Genomic DNA, 21,976 nt, shown 5'->3' on the forward strand with positions numbered 1-21,976 from the left:
CTTATTTTTTCCATTAAAAACCAAAAACTTGCAACCCACAAATGCAAATTCTATAAAGCTTCAGAGCTACAACTGTGAGGAAATCCCCTCAAAACAAAAACTTCTACTAGAAGGCTGATATCAAATCAATATTTGATAGAGTTTGTCTCTATTTTACTCTAACACTCTCTATGAAAAGAGATCTCAAAATACTGTCTTAAGATACTTTTTATTCTCTCCATGCACAGAGTCCAGGAAAGGGTGGGGGTGTAATGCCCTGGTTTGCTCAGCGGGTTGAGAGGAAGGTAATTTCAAATTACTCTGGGCAGTATGTGGGAGAAATAACGCAGGAGGTAACAAAAAAATGGTATTTTATTGTGAATTTTGGGTCACCCATGTGCAGTGAGACACTTGGCAAAAGGAAAATCAGTAAGCTTCACAGTGTTCAAACAGTGCAAACTTTAACTCAGCTCACCTTAGAGAACAAAACCCTTAGCCAGGCACTGATCATGGCACTTAGCAAGTCATTAAAGGGATGCTGCTCAGTGTGGCTTGCAACTTAATATCTTATGAAGGAGAAAAGAAGAGAGAAAAAGACAAAATTGGAGACAAAAAGAGAAAAGTAGATGAGAAAGAGAGGTAGATAGTCACCACTCATGGATCCAGCATGGTCTCAGCAGCTTTGAACCCAGGGCAGTGGGGTGCGCCAGACAGCACATCTCGCTGTCCTTTCATCCGTTCCCTTCACCTGGGATCCTCCCCAGCATGAGGACACACTTGCACCTGCATTTTAGGAAAGGTAGGTGACAAAGGCTTTTTCATCCACCATTTCTCCTCTGTTCAAGGAAGAAAGAAAAACCATAGTAGGCTTAGATTGTAAGGTGTAAGCTAAAATGTAGGATTATAAATGTTTACTTTGGAAAGCAAGAATGAGAGTAAATATTTGCAGAATTTTGTAAAACATGTGTGCAAATTCATGACCTCTGATATTTCTAGGTCTTTACAGTCAGTGCAGTTGAAAAATACATTGAGGAATGCTACAGCGTTTGGTCTTGCTGTTCTTTTATAATGTAAGGTTCATCAGTGGACAGTTTTTCTGTATGTGGTCTGGCTGCTTTCTGCTACCAGAGCAGTCCTCTACTAGGACAATGCACAAAGAAGAACCTAATGCCAAGAGGACCTCCAGGGATGCTGTCTCCAATTTCTGTTGCCTGTGCAGGAAAAGAAAATTAAAAAAATGCAGAGGGGGAAAAATAGCCATGGGCCAAGAAATTGAGCAAAGATGGGGAACAATGGGATTGCAGTCTGCTTTGTCTGCTCTTCCCTGTTCTTAGCCTCCTGCAGCCATGCGTGGTTGGTGAGGTTTGCTGAATCTCACAGAGTTCTGCAATGACAGGCTGCAGCCAGAGCTGTGGAGGGGAATTGCAGGCTGCTTCTGTGTGCTGGCTGTCCCATGTTTGCCCTCCACAGATGACACCTATCCCACTCTTTCTACCTTTGGTCTTTGACTCAATATTTCTTTATTCCTCAGCCAAGCTGAAATACAGAAATAGGGCTTTCTTGATATTTCTGGGGTAGATGCATTGGAATGCTAAGAGTAAGTTTTAGTAGTCCAAACAGAATAAGATTAAGTCTCACCCTTATAAAAAAACTAGAGTGAAATGAACCCAAGCATAAACCAGCATGCAGGAATTGCTCTATAATGATGACAAACAATCTATAAAGCTGATCCAAGTATATAAAGCTCTTCCATTGTCAGACACACCTGTTTGTGTGGTTTATTGGGGGTTTTAACCACCTGGCACCAATAAAGGTGTAACTGTAAAAATAACAGTGATTTTGAAGCCACAGTGGTCTAAGGATCAGAACTGACCATTTCTGGTTACAGAGGTGTTTTTGTGGTCTAACCCAAAATTAGACTTTCTTTAGAAGCCTTGATTTCACTTCAAATAGTCTCCATTGTAGAAACAAATTTTAGTGATATAATCATGTGATTATACTTAACAAATAAAATTTTCCAGATTAAAATAGGAACTTGAAGAGTGCATACTGTTTTTCTAAGTGCTGATTCATACCCTGCAGCAGGTTGAGGAACTTTTCAAACGGAGTATTGAAATTACTTTTCTTTACTGAAAGTACTGTTAAGGTACTTTAGTTTTATAAATAAAAATACCTTTGCTCTAAAATAGGTGACATTATCTGAATCCACTTCTCCTTGGAAAAACAGGTTTTGCAATTTCAGTGTAGGGTATCTCAGACATGGTTGAATATTCTTGTGTGAGAAGTATGATGTGTATTAGTTTTTAAAAAAATCTAGTGCCTTGGTGTGTTTGTGTTTATTAGAACAATAAAGTTGTGAGATACAGTAGGCATCTTGTTTTTTTCCCCATATGTAAAAAGGAGATGATGGATGTGTTGATTGCCTACAGTCTGTTGTATCCTTTCTCATGACTATTAACAGAGTTAACTCAATTTTCAAATTTAGACATACTGTAGTTTCAGCACAGTAAGTTGTGCCATGCAGAGTTAGAGAACAAAGAGACAGAGAAACTCTGAGTGTCACATGTGCAGTGAAGGTTTTCTGTGCATCAGTCCTCCAGGTCTGCATGGGATCTCATGAAGCGTAAAATGTATTCTGTCCTTTCATTGACAGCTGTCCTTAATTTACTTGCTTCCTGTACCAGCCACTACACAGAATAAATAAATCGAGCTGTTGCATAATAAACCCCCCTCACACCTATGCATGAACAAAATGCTCCTACCAGTTATAAATTGCACCAGGAGAAACCTTCCTTCTTCTTCTATAGAGAAGTTTTCATGGTCTCTTTGGGCAACTTGTTCCAATGGTTAGTTACCCTCACATTAAACATGTTTTATATCCAGTTGGAACCTCCTGTGTTTCAACTTAGGACCACTATCTCTCATTCTCTTGCCACGTCTGTCTTCCTTCCCCATTACCACTTGTGAGGTGAACTGCCTGACATAACCTGGAACAGCACTGAGGCTGTTTCCCACCTCACTGGCCAAAAAGGTCTCAGTGGATTTCTGCATGTAAGCTTTTCCTTCAGACAGTTGTAGATGTGGTTTGTATGGATAAGATTTTCCCTGGCATAACAGCACAAAAGAACAGATGTACAGACCAGCTTGATTAGATAAAATAGTAAAAGCTTAATTGTCTTCTGTTGGCATATATCAGTAAAATAACCAGCAGCCCTTACGGACAGTCTCGTACAAACTTTTTTTCAGGCAGGCACCATATTTGAGAAGAACTGTAAATTGTCTGTGCTCTCACCTTTGGGACAACCTAATTTTCTGCTTAAAGTAGTTCTTGCCTTCCTCCACGGGAAATACATTAGTAACACGGGTTTTTTTCTCTCATCTTTCACTGTAAGGATGTACTAGTACTGCTATCATAATGTAACCATAAATGAAATGGGGCTAAATGTTTTGTAAGTAGCCCCATGGGCCCAATGCACAGAATTTATGTAGTATTAACATTAAATCCTCGAGAGTCATAGTTCTTTAACTTAGCTATGCAGCCTGTGTTGAAGAATGGCTAAGGGAACAGGGGCACATCTCCCAGAGAGCATTGTGCAAGCAAGAGTTGAGCAAAGGTCTATGGGAGCTTTGAGCATATAACTAAGAAGTAGGCCTCAGGAATTTAGCTTCTCAGCATTAGAAGTTATTTTCTCAGCATAATATTGCAGCCGAAGGACAAGCTATCTGGGAAAACTCAGCAATGTCGCAAGCCCAAGGATGAACTATCCGGGAAAACAAAGAAGGATTCTCCAGAGAATAAAGGAGACTTCTTCACAGCTGCAGCTGCAAGCAGAAATAGTATATAAATGTAACCTTTAGAGCTTAGGTATGCTAAAGTGAATTATAGGCATAGTTGTCCTGCAAGCTAGGAAAGTATATAAATGTAACTTTTAGGGTTTGGGTAATGGTTATGTAATGGTAAAGAGAACAATAAGCATAGTTATTCATGCACTGTATAAGAGAAGGACTGAGCTAACAATGAAGTTGGAACTTGCTTTATCACTCACACTGAGTCGGCCACTTGCTTCCCCGCGCGGAATTTTCCCATCAAGTCTGCTTTCACAGAGCCCAGATCAAGCTCTTAGATTATCAATCAGTCATTTCACTTGAGACCCGAGTTTCTCATGACCTTCTGGTACATGCTTGTGAGCTGAGGAGAATAGCTCTCAATTTGTATGCAATAACAGAGGGTACTGACACTAGGCTGAGGTTTTGGGGTCTGTGTTTTTGGAATTAGGTTGAAGTTTTTTGATGAAGTCTTCTTAAGAATAAAAAAATCATATTTACCACAATTTTAACAGAGAAATCATTGCCTGTGTTGCTAATGCCCATACCCAGACCTTCCTCCTTTCAATCCTTTTGGAGTGTGTAGGTTTCCAGAAGACCAGAAGAAGCAGAAACTGACTATTCTCTATATTTCCTGATTGTCCTTATCAAGGACAAGGTCTGTATGTCTCTGAAAAGATATAGTGGTTCCAACTTGGCCAGAGTTGTTTATATGGTAAACACAGTGAAACATATTACAAAGACAACAACCTTATTTTCATAGCACCTTAAGATGATTTTTACGGTGTTAAAAGTTGAGGTGAAAATGAATGTAATGTGTCAAGTGTGATGAAGAACAGTTCAATTCTCAAACCTGTGTTTTTGAAAAAACCTGCTGAGGCTGTGAAAGCTGTGGTTGCACTGACACGAGCTGAGTGTCTGCATACTGTCCATGCTCTTTCAGAGTAAACAGCCTGGTAGCTGCTGGTGAGAAAATTAGCATGAATCAGTACAACCTGATCCATGGCATCTTCATGTGTATAATCAGTGGAACTTGGTGCTGTTCGGGCAGAATCATTAATTTTGTTTTGGCTTCCTAAAGTTCTGTTGTGGTGGTTTCTAACACAGACATGGGATTGTGAGAGTGAGACCACAAAACCCTTCTGATAATTCAAACAAAATGACAATGATGGCACAAAGGAACCACTCTAACAGAGTGTTATCTCTTGGAGACTCCAGATTTTGGTAGCAATATGGGTAAAAGAAAGTTCCATCCTTGTTCCAGCCAGCAAGAAATATTCTACCCAGCAACACAATTCCTGTGTACATGTATTACCTACTAAAGGTTAGGTATAAGCTTCTGTTTGTAAGGCATTGCTATAACAGTTTACAAGACCTCAGAGAAGTAAAACAGTTTTTGTTTCTGTTAGCTATCTCAGCCTGTGACTCCTTCTGTCCTTAGGCAGTCAAATAACCTCCCTGGCTCCATGTGCTCATTATGGAAGGACCCAGAGGATTTGTCTCATCAGTCATCTGCAGAGAGTTAAATCAGGACATCAGGCCAAGTTAGGGAGATAATTGTGGCATTTCATTCCATTTCTAAAATTTTATTTGTTTTAGAAGAGTGAGTGTCTGCTCTTGGGGCTGTACAGCGGAGTTACTTCTCATGGGCCTTTCATGCCAATGCCTTATATCCTCACAATTTCAAAATAGAGAGCTATGTAATATTTTCAGCTAATGGGTTTTCTTGAAAAGTGTAAAAATACTTGAAAAGTGTGTGCAACATTTTTGGCTGGGTTCTCAGAGACTGAACTGCCAGGGCCTACTCTGAATTCCATGTCATCACTATTATCTGTTCTTCTTGGGGTTTTCATCCTTTTCATATCCATTAAACAACTTAAATTAAAATAAATCCATTTGTTGATCCCATTATGCATGGCCTACATCAGAGTCCTTGGATTTGTTTATAGAATGAAAGGACATTTTTGTTCCTTTTTAGTGTGTTTCAAGAGCAATGTGTTTGCATCTTTTTTGAACATATTTACTTACACATATCACAAAGAAATTTCCTATCAGTAAATTGCTCTGGGTCCTCATGACAAATAAGTGATAATCTGGAAAAGCAGGAAGATGTTTTCTTGAAATAGTTGTTTTTATCACTTTTGTTTGGTGGTTTGCTGCTAAAAAAAAAAAAAATCACATGCAGAGCTGTATGGCTTTATAGTAGCTGTATGAGGGTATTTTCAGTGTTTGACCAGCTGAGACTGAAATCCAATTGAATCCCATTAGCTTGTGTTACGTGTCCCTTGGGACCAGACAGTTTTGTCTTATAGTTTTGGCAATAGAAATTATTAATCTATGTATCATGAAGTGCTGTTGCCTGGAAATTAAAAATAAAAAAGATAAAATTTAAATAATAGAAAAATAGAAATTAAAAAAGGATATGTCTTAAGCATTTGCAGTCTTCAAGTGTTTTTAAAATTTCTTCCATTAGAAATTCTGAAATTCAATTAAACTCCTTACTATTTGTAATCCCAGTTAGTATTTCCAAGCTAGTGGATGCCTTTGCAATGAATTTTTCTGTGTAGTACAGTTGGTTTCAGGGGTTTAGAGAACAATGTAAAATTTAAAAAAATCCATCGCAAATGTCATTGTATTTCAGCAATTGGTTAGAATCAAGAAGTCTTCTTTTTTCTCTTTTGGTAGTCCCTTTTTAGTAATTATTGAACTGGTTGATGTATCAGTTGGGAGAGGTTATTTTCCTTCAGTATTAGTGCAACTTAAAAATTTCTTACTGAGAAATTCAATCTCTGGATTTCTTTACAAACAAAAGGGATGGTTATAATACTTTCCTTGGCTCAGTCTAAAGGTCAAAATTAGCAAGTTTTAAAGAAGAACTACAGAGGCATACAGCACAGCCTTTGTAGTAAGCAAAAATGAGAAAATAGTGCTGAACTAGTGGATGTCATGGAGTATCTAATTTATAGCTATAACTCAGTATCTGTGATGGCAGAAGCACAGTTTGCATGAGGTTGAAATTGGGGTAAGAATGCAGAGAGCCAGCAGGTCAGTAAGGAAATAAAGAATTGTGGCTTGGGGCCAGCAGCCACATCCTATTGTAAGGGCAGCCCTTAACCATATTTTCACTATTATAACAACTGTGAAACTCAAGTTGGTTTTGTTGTTGGGATCTTGGCTTTGTTTTGCAACTGCGTGGTTTCAACCAAATAATAATGTTCAAATACTTTTTTTGTGTGTTTGTGTTTTTTAGCTGTAGGCCTCAGGATATGAACCTACTTTTAACTGATGGGCAATGATGTCATCCCTTATTTCCATAGAAAACTCTGATCTAAGCTCCCTGCATTTCATGGGCTGATGTTCTTTTTCTCTTTCTGTTTCAGGGTCTTTATGTCTTTGTGGTTTATTTTATCCTGCACAACCAACTTTGCTGTCCTGTGAAAGCAAGTTATACTGTAGACATGAATGGCCATACAACTCCAGGATCAGCATTTTTCACACATGGCAGTGGTCTACCAGCTGCAGGTGGAGAGATCAGCAAGTCCACGCAGAACCTCATCAGTGCTATGGAAGAGGTAACAGTGCTCTGTAGTGCTCTGTAGTCATTAATTAACTGTATTGAAAAGGTTCCTGGAGATTTAAATGGCAGTTCTGAAATATAATACACAGGAATGAAATGCTTAGTATTATAAGTTGGCTTTGGGGAGGGGGGAGGTTTTTTTGTTTTTCTTTTTTTTTAAACAACAAAAATTGTTTACTTTATCCATAGTTATATTCTTGTAACTTGCCGTTCCCTGGTAACATCCCATCTATAGAATTTCCCCTTTTCTGCTTGAGTCTTCAGTTGGTTATAGAGGCTGTCAAAAATTGTCAAAAATAAGTAATGAGAAATCAAAATATCAGGTTAATTCTTTCTGCTTACTATAGACCTTAGATTAGTTTTAAGATATTAATTTTTCAAACTTACGCTGTTCAAAATTTTTGGAAATTGTAATAGAATAGAATAAAATTGTAATGGAATCATACAGAATGGAGTAGAATAGAAGTTTTGAGGGAGATTATTTTCAATCTCTTTGTTGCTGGAACTAGAATGCTTCTAGTAATACTTTTCACCCCCTGTAATAAACCGAAGTGTTTTTTATTGCTATGTACATGCACATGTTGATAGAGATAATTGAAAATTTCCAGCTAAACAGTTTGTTTGAGGAAAAACACAGATTTAATGGATTTGATATATTTCAGGGGAATATGTCGGTTCTAGCAATAATTTTTGTGGAAACCAAGTTGCTCACCTGGCAGCTGTTTTTCCTCTTTTTTTCTACTTGCTAGACTGTAGGTTTGTCTGGATTTTAAAGCTCCTCAACTGTCCACTAAATTTCTTGAACCTCTTTCTGGTTTAGAGAACAGCACAGCTTCTCAGCTCTGCATGGCAAGATTTTATGTTCCTGAGTGTCTAAACAGTAGATGAGGAATGAACCAAGCAAATATATTTTGATTGTCCTAAAATTTATTTTTTACTAGGGTTCAATGTTTTGTATTTTCATCAAATATTAAGGAGCAGATAAATTTGCAAAACCACCTTTTTTCTCATTAACTGAAATTCTTATATTTTGTGCAGCTCCACCTTAAACTGTCTATAGGAAAGTTGATATTGAAACTGTAGGGCTGTATATCATCACCAAAACCTCCAAAGACTGGCAAATTACTTTAAAATACTCTATTGATAAACATGGACAGTGGCAGGTTGCCAGCTGTAGATCATATAATGACAATTAATAATGATTAGTTGCTGCAGAATGGAGAGGCAGGGACTAGCAGAGGAAAAGGCATGGGTAAGAGAAGAGTAAGCTGAAACCTTTCAGTGCTTTGAAGTTCTACACAATGGGGGTCAGAAATAGCAATATTTTAAAAGATTTTTGCTATATCTAGTAGAAGCATGATAAACACAAAATTAAGTGGCTTGTGATTGCATTACATGTATGTGTGTGTTTGCATATATATATATATATATACACACATAATTTATTAAGAACGAAAAATACACTCTCTGGTTCACTATAGAATTGAAAGAATAATTGGTTCAAGAATCTCTTAACCTTCAATTCAGCTCTGGTCATAGTTTCCAGCTTCTATGCTATAGTTTTGTTTTGATGATTACTGCATTTCTATGTCTTTCTAAACTCTGCAGGTGCCTGCAGACTGGGAGAGGGCATCCTTACAACCTGCTAGTCAAGCTAGTGCTGCCTTTAAGCAGAGTCCACAAAATGGCAATGTTTTTCACACTTCTGGAGGATTTAGTACCAGCTCATTGGTTGCTGATGAGGAATCACAGGAGTTTGATGACCTAATATTTGCATTAAAGACTGGTGAGTGACTTTTCTCCTTGCCCCTCAAAGGTTGTTTTGTTGTTAGTCACCCTAACAGTGTCACCATTCCATGAGATCCAGCTAATGAGATGTATTATAATAATCTGATTTCCACTGAAAATCTTAAGTCAACATGGGAATATCTGATAAGACAGAGAAAAAGAAGTGCTACCTGATTAGATCTGGCAGACACTAACCCAAGCCCACTTTCACTAGGCACCAGATGAAGTACAAATCAAGTAGCTTGGTTGCAGGAGGTCACCTGAATGATTTTTGAGGATACCATTAACCCTTGCAAGAGACAACAGCAAGGTCTTGGTGACATTAGGAGGTTAAGTGATCTGGCACCCATAATTTCAGCAGCTTGTCCCCTTCAGTGTTATCAAGGAAAAGCCAAATTGGATGGAAGACTGGGAATGCTGCTAATAAAGGGGTATTTTTATTCCATATGTTCATAATGCTCTATCTCCAGAACCAATTCACACTGCAGAAAACTCCTCTAGTTATGGAGCCTACAGTATAAGAAGCTCATGAAGTGATGGGCATGAAGATGCTTGGAGGGCTGAAGCACCTCTGCTAATAGGAAAGGCTGAGACAATTGGGGTTGTCAGCCTGGAGAAGAGAAAGTTCTGAGGAGACCTTAGAGCTCCTTCCAATGCCTAAAAGGGTTACAAGAGAGCTGCAGAGGGACTTCTCAAGGGTGTAGAGTGACAGGACAAGGGAGAATGGCTTTCAAATGAAAGAGAGAATGTTTAGATCATATATCAGGAACAAATTCTTCCCTGTGAGGATAGTGAGGCCCTGGCGCACATTACCCAGAGAAGCTGTGGATGCCCCATCCCTGGAAGTGTCCAAGGCCAGGTTGGATGGGGCTGCGAGCAACCTGGTCTAGTGAAAAGTGTCCCTGTGTGTGACAGGGGGTTGGAAATAGGTGGTTTTAAGATTCCTTCCAACACAAATCATTCTACGATTCTACGAAAATCTGTTTTGTACCTAGTAATTTTCCCAGATATTTTAAAGACTGTTTCTAGTCTGTTAGCATTAAAAGATTTTTTGGTAAGACTTTCAAATCTAGATGCAGAATCTTACAGTTGCAAACCTTTATTTTAGATATGTAAGAAAGTAGCTTTTACTTTTTTATTCCTTCCGGAATGATTTGAAGAAAACCAGCTAATTCATAGATAGTTCATGAAACACAAAATGTTCCACATCTAATACTCCCACCATCACATACAGTGTTCACTGCTTAAGTAAATCAGTTGGCATCAGTAAACTGCAGAAGACTGAGTCTTAAGAACAATCTAGGCAACAGCAGTAGTTATAGAATCATAGAATTTAAGGGTTGGAATAGACCTTACAGATCATCTAGTCCCAACCCCCCCTGCCATGGGCAGGGACACCTCTTCATTAGAACATCTAAAAGAAGTCTGTCTTTCCCTGTCAGATGCACTGTGTATGGTCAGATATTGCACGAATACAACCTCACATCATGTGCTGAGACTAAAGAAAACAGCTGAAGAAACACCTGAACAATCTGGGCTCTGGAGGGTTTATTTGTTCTAATTTTGGTGTTAAGTTAAACTGTGAAAATGGACTTTACAGCTACTGCTCCTAAGAAACAGACTTGAGCACTGGGTTCAGCAACAGGGAGTTGCACAGATGGATACAACCTCTTTGATTTCAACATTAAATAGCATATTTATCACATCTTCACTTAAGTTTATTTTCTCTTTTCAGACAGCATTCCTTCTGAACACTCTTTTCGTGTACGAAAACTGATCTCTCAATGCCTTTTGTTTGGCCTGAAACATTGAATAAATTGGTTAACTCTTGAAACTGCTAATTGAAACTAACTGAAATTTTGAATTTTGTTTTTTTTCTGCTTCACCAAGATTTTCCATCAGCACTTTGAGAAAGATATTCAAATCCTCTTGACTTAACACAACTTTGAAAATTGTAGATCACAGTTCTCAGGAAAAAGCATTGTTCCTGAAACTTATCACTTGCGAACAAAGCAGAACAACATTTCCTGGCAAGAAGAGTGTTGATTTAAAGGTGTTTTGTCAGCAGAATCATCCCTTGAATAACACAATTAAATTCCTTCAACCACTCCTTGTTAAAGCCTTAGGCCATTAGAGGTTATGACTCCCAAAGTGTATCAGTACACATTGCAGCCTTTATTTAACCTACCTATGCTTTTATGACTTTCCTGGCAATGACTTACTACTACATGAAATTTCAATTCCTTTTGCACCCAAAGTGACCTGTTACTGCATAGTACGTAAAACGCCACAGAACACATCTACTTTGAGGCCATTCAAGGGTGATGGAAAGGGATGGAGCTGGAGTAAAGGCAAATACTTCATAAATTTAAATTCTGCTCAAGAAGATTCCATTTTTAAAGAAAAAACCTCTTTTATATATATATAGGTTCAATCCTGTTACATTGCTGAAACTCACTCCACGCCTACTAGGAATTTGCAGCTTGTTGCCCCTTTATGTCCTGAAATAACATGAGGGTTGGTTAATCTCACATGAAGTATTATCCCAAGCTTCTCAGCACCTTCTCACAAGACTTGCATTCATTGTATCCAGGCGTCCTGTGACTCCAGTTCAGGTACCTTGTGGAACCAAAGCTGCAGAGAGATTGTGTTTCACACACAGCCTGGAATCAATAGGGTGAGGGATCTCAATATCTACATGTGACAAATCTGTCCCCTTAGTGCTTCTCGACAGTTTCAGCTCTTATAATATAATTCAACACAATTTCAGCATTTAATTATTTTTTCCTAACTCGTTAAGTTCCATCCCTACTTAATTTGTTTCCAGTCCTTTCAAAAAAAAAGTAGACCTAGAACCAACTTTTGATTATCTTGCCTAAGTTTAATTATTGACTTCTTTATTAATATTTTATTAGCATTTGTTCTTGTGTGCCTTTTCTATTAATGTGATTTGAAGCAGAGATCTTGGGCCACAGTTGGAGCAAAACGTTTTTGTTTGTGTCACTGATTCAAGTAGCGCCTGGCCATTTTACCCCAAAGCTCATTCCTGTGCCCAGACTGTGTCCCCAGCAACATTACAGGACTAAAGAGACCATGATTTCTAATCCAAACCAGTTGTCCCATATGATTTCAGCCCCACACACATTTGAAAAGGAAAACTGAAGAGGTGGTGTGGAGGTTAGAGCAGCTTTGACCACCAAACTAAATGTTTATCAGCTATTGTCTTTGATACAAGCTCTAGCTCAAGATATACTTCTAACAACAAAAAAAAACAAAAAAACAAAAAAAAAACAAAAACAAAAATCCAACAAAAAAAGTGAGTTTTTCTGTAACTAAAAGTCTATTTTATTATTTTCATCCTGACCTGTTGTCCAGTCCCCTTCAGTGTGTGGCCAAGGAGAGGAAGGTGGGGAACCACGTGGAAGAAAGAAAGAAAGATATGAGGTGGTGGGGTTTTTCTCTGTTTGGAAATATGGGCTCAGGCTACTAAAGTATTCACCAAACTGTGGTCTGACTGGAGTTTTATGTTACCGTTAAACTAGCAGACACTAGAAGGAGCTTGGCTTTTGATATCTCTACAGCATATTTCTTCTGTTGCATCATTTCTCGTGCTCACATGAAGGCACAAGAACTCAGATTAGAGATTCCCTCTTCCTCTTCTTCCTCTCCCCCTCATTCTCCCTCTTCCCTTGCCACTCCACATCATTTTGATACCCTTTGAGTATCCGTCCTGACTCCAGGGAAACATGGTCATCGGCAATTGGAAGATGAACACCTCTTCTCTAAAGAGGCTGAAGTGTATGGGCTGCTGAGATGCCTTTTTGCTGCACTGCTCTTGCTTGACATTTCCTGTGTGAGTTGCTTCAGAAACCTTTTTATCCCAGACTTTATTTCAGTATGCTGAGAATTCCTCATCTCAAGCAGGTTCTCTGGGAGAGCAGGGAGAAAGTGCTTTTCTCCACACTAGCTAGTTTTACACCTCCTGAACTGGGGGGTGTGGCTCTCGGGTAGAGAGGAAGATTCAAAATTCTTGATCTGCTATTGTTTGAGCTTTACCTGTGATAAACTGAGTCAGAAACATCCATTATCTCTGTTCCCTAAAACTGTCAATGTGTAACCAAACAGCCTTAGCTGTGCTAAAATATCATCTCCTACTCTGAAGGTTTGCTGAGGATCCACAGTGATTAGCAGAGAAATATGCAAAAATGTCTTTATGGCCCTTTGTGCTTAATGTGTCTTTACTGCTGATGTAGTTCTGAGCTGTCTGCCTTTAACTTACACTCACTATCTGTAGCCACAAGGTTTAACCTGGCAGCCAGATCAGTGGGAATAGGGTCACGGCAAAGTTAAAATTTCATTCCTGCCCTCCTGCCTCTGCAGCTGGCCACTCTCAGCTATAGAAATGAAGACAGGTTAAAAAAGATCAACAAAACCCCCACAGCAAAACCTTCTTCTTTAACTTGTCACAGTTTAGTAATTTGCAGTGTGCAGTGCAGCTCTGCAAATAGAAGCACTAGTACACTCAGCCTTATTGCTAAAGGAATGTGTCACAGAAATGTGCACTTAGCCCTTGGTTCCACAGTCATTACTGCTGGACCTAACTACAGATTAACCCAAAACACAGACTGGGTCAGGTGGAAGCATACAACTGCAGTTCTATCAAATCAAGTGGACAGCAATGTACTGTTTCTTAGCCAGCCTTTATGCTAGCTTTAGGCAAGCATCACATGGCTACAGGATTTTTCTGTTTGGTGTAGGAAACCCAAAAGCTGGGCTTCTTATATCATAGAGCCATTGTCTCTGAATGCCTTATGAATTAATTCCTCCTTGCCATCAAATATGTTCATGTACATACAGAAATATATTTCATATTCACTCTGCTTGCTATATCACCTCATTTCTTACATTTTGGAAATCTTTTGAAAAGACAGCCAGCTCCAAGGCATCTTATGTGAAGGGAATTATAGAACGATTATTGTAGGAAAATTAATTTAAGGGCATGTACTGCTCATTGATCTGTTTTAAAACCTTTTTTATTAATGCTTATAAATTTGTGTTAATTCATTTATTATATTTTATTTATGGCTTTATAGTGATTCAAGCCGCTTCTACTGAGAAAGTTATTTTCATACTGGTTTTTGTTAATTGCACTAATTAACTTGAAAGTGCTGTTATTTTGGACTAGATCTCATTTTCCCTCTGATTTCTTGTTCAAAATGTATATTGTTTGGCAATTTAATAAAGCCATTTCCTTCTGGTTTGTGACGAAGTCATATGTTACTGCCATTAAAGATAAAGCCTAATATACCAGAATTCCCCAAGGACTTCTACTCTGGCTAGGGCTGTGGAGGTAAAAAGGAGCCAGCAGAATAAAAGTAGATGGAATCTGCCCCAAAAGTAGCAAGCGGCTCATAAGCATTCCTCTATAGCATAAATACCTTAAATGCATGATAGCTTTACTGATTTCTGAGCTTCCATCCATACAAATGCTCCTGTTCTCCCCCCTTCTGTGATGCACAAAACCAAAAAAATTCACTCCTTTGGGGGTGATATGAATGCAAAACAGAGCAAATACTTTGGGAGAGTCTCCAACCCCTCCAGTGGTGACTGTTGACCTACCATGCTGCTTTCCAAATATATATTTAGCAGTGTCAATGGAGGTCACTGCTACATCCATATCTTAGTGTATTTTTACTCTTAATAGAGACCATTGTGATAAATACCTCATAAATATTCTAATATTTATCTAATACTACATAAATGTTGCAATAATTGTCTAGCATGGAGAATATCTGGAAGAATCTACTGAATAAGTTAAAAATCCCACACAAATATGTCTATTACAGTAGTGATGTTATATAAAATAATTCTAGTTTTAAATCTAATACAGCTAGGGTTCCAAAGTCAGCATTTTATAAACTGTGGTGTCACCACTGTAGGTGGCTGGTTTAAGAATCAAGCATCTTGTGTGGCCATCCTGAACTAAAGGAATCATTTGAAATCTCAGTTCTGAAAGGTGTTCATTGTAGCATCCTGGAAACTGTCTGTCACACGGCAGATAGATTGTAGATAGTGGCAAAGTGCCAGATTCGTGCCCTGCCTTATCAGACTACATCATTTCTGTTTTGAAGGACTCACTTCACAAGACTAAAAAAAAAAAAGAAAGGGTAACCAGTGTGCATATTCATTCAGCTTCTCACTTGTGGTCCTCACACGTATGCTACCTAGTGGCTGTTGAATGTGACTGCATTATACCCAGGAAGCATTTTTGATTGTCTGAACTTTCTTCATAAATGTCTGGATGTCTGTTGATGTCATTTCTGTGAAATCAAAACCCTGAAGGAAGAATTAAAGTTGGTTTGTGTAGCTTATTCATATACATCTCACAGGTATAACATAAATCATGTTTGATTCAGAAACCACGATAGAAGTGCTTGAGAGATAAAAAGTCTCCCCACAGACATGAGTATAGGAATTACAAAACAAACTCTGGCTCCTTTAAAAAGTTTTAGTGAAAGCCTGAGCTATCTCTGACCAAGCAGATAACAGCTGGTGTTAGGGCACTGATGGAACCCTTCACCACCAGATGTCAGTGAAGGGACTGCTTTGGGTTTTCAACTTGCACTGTGACTTTTCAGCTAGTTTTTCGGTACAAAAAGAAAGGAAGAAAGGCTTCAGTTTTCTGTCTATTTTTCTTAAAATAATTCCTTCACAAATTGAGGTAAAGTAGTACTGCCTGCTATGTACCTACCACCTGACTCTAGCATCTCAGGGGGAGTGTATGCTTTTTGGGACCTGGTTGAGTTTAAATTCCACTCTAATCTGAGAACATGATGGACAAATGAGCTCTGTGAAACTTCATTGTGCAAACAGTTGTAGCCTTTCCAGTCTGCCGACTCCTGGGTAAGCTGGTATCTTGGTTACATTTCAGCTCTTATTTGTAGAAAGGATCGGTTCTAACATAGTTTGTCTTTGCATCGTCAGCAGAACAAAGGATGTAAAGCCAAAGTACCCTACTTCAGTCTATGTCTTACCAAGTTCCTGATAAGAACCCTTGTAACAAAAAAGTTCTCTTACTTTGCACTGGGCATGCATAAAGCTTGCACTTACATGACATTTAAGAATATACATAATGTAAAACCATACTAGATGGTCTTTCTATAGGGGCCAGCAAAAGATTCTTTAAGAAACCCTGTACTGAATGATTACAGCCACTGGTCAGACAAATATCTTTCTAACAGTCAGTGTTCACCTTAAAATCTTAACCCAACATGATCATACTTATGATTTTAAATGCTTTTAAATAGTGGAGTTTTTTCAGGGTTTTAAATTTGTATGCCCTTCAGCCTGACCTAAGAAGTATTCTGCTACATAAGAAGTATTGTATTGTTTCTTCTTTCTAAGTATTTTATTTGCTTCATGTTTTTTAACTTGTTCTTCCATCCCCACATTGTAAATACAGTAGTTTTATTTATCTTCTCTACTACACTCATGTTTCTGTTCTAAAACAGTTTTAGAGAAAATAAGGAAAAAACCAAAATAACACACTTAAGCAATTGCTGTTTTTCCCAGGGCTTTCAAGAAGCTTTTGGTTATTAGGATCTGATTCAATGAAAAGTTTAAATGTACATAAAATTTTAAATCAATAGTATGGCTTGATCATTTTCAATACACTTATAAACAAGTATTTTAGTGATTCAGAGACTAATCTTCTTGACTTTGTTACTGTGTCTCTGTATGTTGATGGATTTTTACTTCTATCATAGTCTGACAGTAACTTCTGTTTTCTCAAGAGTTTGGGTCATGCAGTCCTAAGAACAGATCTCATCAATGTCAGTTGATGTCTATACATGGTCCAAACACCAAAACCATGTGTAAGAAGGACCACAGTGCAGAATACCCACTTTTCACCTGGATCATAGGGCATGGGCTCAAGTTTGACCCCTATCAGGACTTCATCCTGACCTTACAGGAACACCTTCTAGGCCTATAGGTTCTTCTGCCCAGGTTCTCTGTACCAAGTTCCATATTCTAGATTGCAGCCTGACTTCCAGCAACGAAGCAACTGCTCCCTTTTCAGTAGTTCTTTTCTGCGTGTGGGGTGGTGAGAAGAAGGGTGCTATAGGAAAACTTTGCAAGAGTGGAACAATAGAGAGAAAAAAAAAAGGTGAAGTAAATAACCCTTATCTTGTCAAACTAGCCAAAAACTGGAATGTCAGCTGTGGTAGAAATAAGTGATGATAAAGGCCTGATAAAAACTCTTTAAAATATTTTGCAATATGAAATGCATATCACTGCCTCTCCCAGCATGCCATTCAGGGCTGTTTTGATCCAAATGTTATTCCTTTGCAGCTTCCTTGAACTGCATGTAGTTACAAATCTGCTTCTGCCCAAAACAAATAGCTTCCCTGATTGTAAGTAACATTGTTGTAAGATCATGCCTGAAATGAATGTCTTGAAGTCATCATGCCTCATAATACTGATATGCAGTTCTCAACAAATTTGAAGCTTAGACACCCTAAACCCTAACAATACCCATGTATTTTGTAGAATTTTCTCTACAGCTCAAAGGGAGGAGCTGAAAAAGCACTGAATTTTATAGTTCCAACTAATATTCTGTGAAAAAATTATCAGAAAATAATATATTTCATGAAAACTAGTGCAAGATTATATATATTCACACTAATCAACTCAAACCTCCCCTCCAAAAAAAACCCAAACAAACCCCCCATAAAACAAATAGGAAGCAATAAGGTAACAGAACTCCTGTGACAAAAGGATGGACAAGGTGGCCTCTTGAGATCTCTTCCAGACATGTTTTGGAAGTTCCCATGGACCAACAACTAGTATTCTCTCACAGTAGAAGAAGAACACAATGCAGCAGTTTGTGCCAAATGTGGATTTAAAGAATATTTGGTCATCATCTTTTCTCATGTTGACATTACAGTGCTATTAAAACAGCTGGAATTATAGTTTAACAGGGAAATTGTGTCATTAAAAATCAATTCTTCATGAAGAAGTCCTTGGAAATACCAGAGTGTTACAGCCAGACCATGAACCCAGCCCAAGCCAGGCCTTGATTTATGCTCTTCTGATTACAAGACAACCCCTATTGTACCATTTACTGGGACAAACAAAGTGACTGACAGTGGAATTATGAAAAAGTGGATCTGCATGATACAAAACTACCAAACTATATAAGATAATATCATCTGTGCATTCAGAATGGTAGACTAGGAAGAGGAAATTTGCCATGTGTCTGTGGGGTAAGGAAGCATTTCAATAGTCAGAATAAAGCAGACAGGATATAGTATTCCCATTTATGTGTCAGGATTTCTTTCTTGCTAATCCTTCTTTTTGTCATTTTTCTCTATTTCAGGTGCAGGTCTCAGCATCAGTGATAACGAGTCTTGTCATGGCAGTCAGGACGGTGGCAGCATGGCTAACTCCCAGATCGTAGAGCTTAGAAGAATACCCATAGCAGACACTCACCTCTAACTCCACAATGTGCTTGGTTTTTTTCTGGGGTTTTTATTATTATTATTCAAGCCTCAGTATTTTTATATTTGTACTTCCTTTTGCACTAAAACACTACATATAACTGTAGTAGAATGCTGTGGGCTTTACTGAAGGTTTGACAAGGAATGTTTGCTTGAGGTTTTGTATATCAGAAAACAAGCTAACTTTTTTTCAGTGGCTGAGCATCAGTAAATACCATGATGATCAGCCTAGATTTGTATCTTGTACGTAGATGATACATTTCACAAACTCTTGCTTTTTCTTATTAACCTGTACGTGTAACACTGATTAATAAAAGCAATAGAGTCTGTTTGATACAAACCAGTCTGTTATTTCTGCTTACTGCTTTTGAAGATGGAAGGTGATGCAGACACCCTGTTGGACAGGAAAGATTTCTAGTTTTACAGTTGTTCTAAGTTTCTTAAGCTGTAATATTGTCACTATTAATTTTTGAGTACCCAAATCTGTGAACTTTACAAGACATAAGTCTTGAGCCAGAGAGCTTGAAGTTTAAATTGTGACATGATGAAATAAGCAATGATCTGAAATACACAGAAGGAAGGGGATAGGAAGGACAAGACTGAAACCACTGGCAGCTGCATGCTGTCAACTGCTTTACCTTGCTGGTTTCAATATTAAACTCTTTCACTCTGCTCACAGAAGTAAGGGGGAATTCCAATGTTGAATTTTCTCTTAAACTCCATATGTGCCATGCAGATATCCCTGTTCTGATTGAAGGGTTCAAGTGTTGCATTACAAACAGAGCTAGACCAGTTATGTGAGGTCATAAATGAGCAAGAAAAGTTCCTCACTTGGAATTAAAAAAATAACAGAGGAAGTATTTCAGAACTTATAGGGGAGGCAGGCTGATCTTGCAGGAATCATTAACTCTGCTTGTGCACACACACTCTGGAAGAAAAACACATTAAAGCAGTAGACTAAGGGAATTTTCCTCTGAACATTTCTGAATGTAGTATAGATATAAAGTAAATGAGAATGCAAGCCTTTCATACCTACTCAGGAACTTACCTTAGGGCTTTAAAGTGGGCAAGCTCTGAGCAATGACCCCTCCCTTTAAAAGAAAACTTTTCTTATGGAAATCTTTCTGTGAATTTTGCTAGAGCGGTATGCAAATTTTACTCCATGCAGTTACTTGTTGAGCTAAAAAACTCAAAACAAAACAAATTAATCCCACTTCTGTGTGCCTGTTCTGTAATAGCTGATAGGACTGCACAGCTTATAGTCATGACTTGTGTCTGAGACAGACATCAAATTTAAGGCCTAATGCTGCAAAAACCTTCACAGACACAGGAAAATATTTCTAGTCAGTCAAGCCCTTAAAGAAGTGCTTTTTAAGTACACATTTGAACTGGGAAATGATAGTATGTCTATATATAATTAGTACATGATCTGCTGCATTGAGTCTTAAATTTCTGACTCCCAGGAATTTTGTTGACTCCATAGTATGGAGTCAACAATGCCAAGTCATTATGATAAATGGCAACACTTACCACAACCTGTGGGGTTGAAGGTGGTGGTAGTGGGTAAATGAGCCTTTCTTCACTGTGGACAATATGCAGAAGTACATGGTAGTCAGGAAGACCCTGTGCAGAAGTGGGCAGCCTTCAAAATTGGGTGTAGTGCGTTGGAATCCATATAGAGATGCATATAAAAAGTGGGCAACTTTTATGCAAGAGTGAACCACTTCAGCAAATTTTATAATTCACTTTTCTGCCTATACCTATACCTGATGAAAGGGGACTTGAGAGAACTGCAAGTGTCCTCAAAATAAGTCACTCAGTCTGTAGTTGAAGTCTGTAGTACTGTTTTTGTTTTCTACACAGAAAACCTGGCTTATTCTTCCTGAATAAACCAAGATGAGCACTGTTATTGCTGATCCTTCTCATCTATCCACTAAAGCCCTAGTGTGAAGCCTGGCCCTGCAGAATGCTTATGACACTTGCTTGGTTGAGAGCGAGTCAGGACTATAACAGCTCTTTCGTTACTCACAGTACATGCTACTACATGCTGTGAGAAAGGTTACAAAAGAGGATGTTTGTTTGATTTGACTCACCATCATAAGTGTTAATACTGTACGTCACTTTGACTTGTTGCTTAACCACTGGCCCTGTTAAGGGATTTACTGAAAATGCATCAGCATTTTCAAATCAGATCAGTAGGATGTAATCTGCTACCAGCATTTGCTGAATTTTAAATCTCTAAGTAGTACTCAGTCGTCTAAGGTCATGAAATGAATTTTGTTATTGTTCTAGAACCAATCCTTCTTTAACAGAAAATGTTCTGTCTGTAGGAAATTCAGTGTTTTAATAGCATAAGCCTCTCTCTCAACTCCTTTTTGATGTTCCTTGGACAGGCAATGATTGAGACAGGAGGAGGGCATCAGTGTGCTCTGACTCAGGTGCACTGACAGCCACACCTGGGCAGGAATAGTACCTTTACACTTGGTGTGACATAACCCAACCAGACTGAATGCCTCCTGTGCCTCCTTGATGTCAGGTATTATTTAAAATTTGATTGACATGATGAAAATTTTTGTTTCTACGAGGTGAAATAATCTACAGCTCTCAAACCAACTGTTACAAAACAGCCTGCTATGCTGACTGATTCATACAACCATTTGCTTTGCTACTGTATGGGGAAGAACACCAGGACACTTGTTGTGTTTTCTTTTTTTTTCCCTGTTGTTGGGGCCTGGCTAGCAGAGGAGCTGTAACCTGAAGAACAGTTAAAGGAATGCTTAAGAAATTAAAAACAAGACACACAAAGTAGGTCTTGCTGACCTTGTTTCTCTCTTCACACATTCCTGTGTCTTCAATCCATCACTTTATAATGGTCTTGTTTTCTCCTACTGTCAGGGTTTTTAGGTTTGGTTTTTAGTTTTACTGTCTTATAGATAAGTTGTTTTGCTAACAAGCTAGAATAATGCTATTATTTAAGTTCTCATAGACACTATGTAGTTCTTGCTATCAGTTTCCCAGGATGTGAGAGTGGGATGCAGCTTAAAATTGTAACCTATCATAAGAATCGTACGCATTGACAAGTGGAGCAACCAATCCAAGTTGTGTGATTAGTGTGTAGCTGCATGTACAGGAGACTTTATACTATAAATACTTTTAGGTGCCCTAAATAAAGTTGGCTATCAGAGCATCATATTGGTGTGCTGTAGTCCGTCCCTCGCAAGGACCCCAACACCTGTGAAAGACATAAGTTCCCAACAAGATTCCATTTTTTCTGTTTCGAAGGGTAGAAGGAGGTGTAGTTAATATT

General features: G+C 38.3%; 1 protein-coding gene across 1 annotated transcript; it reads left to right on the forward strand.

Moving 5' to 3' along the window:
* Nucleotides 1–7,184: 7,184 nt before the first annotated feature.
* Nucleotides 7,185–18,847, forward strand: GPR98 (G protein-coupled receptor 98). The gene is made up of 3 exons (XM_009077594.1): nucleotides 7,185–7,376; nucleotides 8,990–9,167; nucleotides 18,549–18,847. The coding sequence occupies exons 1-3, from the start codon at nucleotides 7,263–7,265 to the stop codon at nucleotides 18,665–18,667; spliced, it is 411 nt and encodes a 136-aa protein (XP_009075842.1). The 5' UTR covers nucleotides 7,185–7,262; the 3' UTR covers nucleotides 18,668–18,847.
* Nucleotides 18,848–21,976: the final 3,129 nt, after the last annotated feature.

Source organism: Acanthisitta chloris, unplaced genomic scaffold, assembly GCF_000695815.1.
Source record: "Acanthisitta chloris isolate BGI_N310 unplaced genomic scaffold, ASM69581v1 scaffold25116, whole genome shotgun sequence".
Classification (NCBI taxonomy): Eukaryota; Metazoa; Chordata; class Aves; order Passeriformes; family Acanthisittidae; genus Acanthisitta; species Acanthisitta chloris.

What these genes read in the sequence shown, in the direction of transcription:
- GPR98 (XM_009077594.1), top strand. Translation starts at nt 7,263, where the DNA reads ATGAATGGCCATACAACTCCAGGATCAGCATTTTTCACACATGGCAGT. An exon ending in TCATCAGTGCTATGGAAGAG is followed by an intron (nt 7,377 to 8,989) that starts GTAACAGTGCTC and finishes TAAACTCTGCAG; the next exon opens with GTGCCTGCAGACTGGGAGAG. An exon ending in AATATTTGCATTAAAGACTG is followed by an intron (nt 9,168 to 18,548) that starts GTGAGTGACTTT and finishes TCTCTATTTCAG; the next exon opens with GTGCAGGTCTCAGCATCAGT.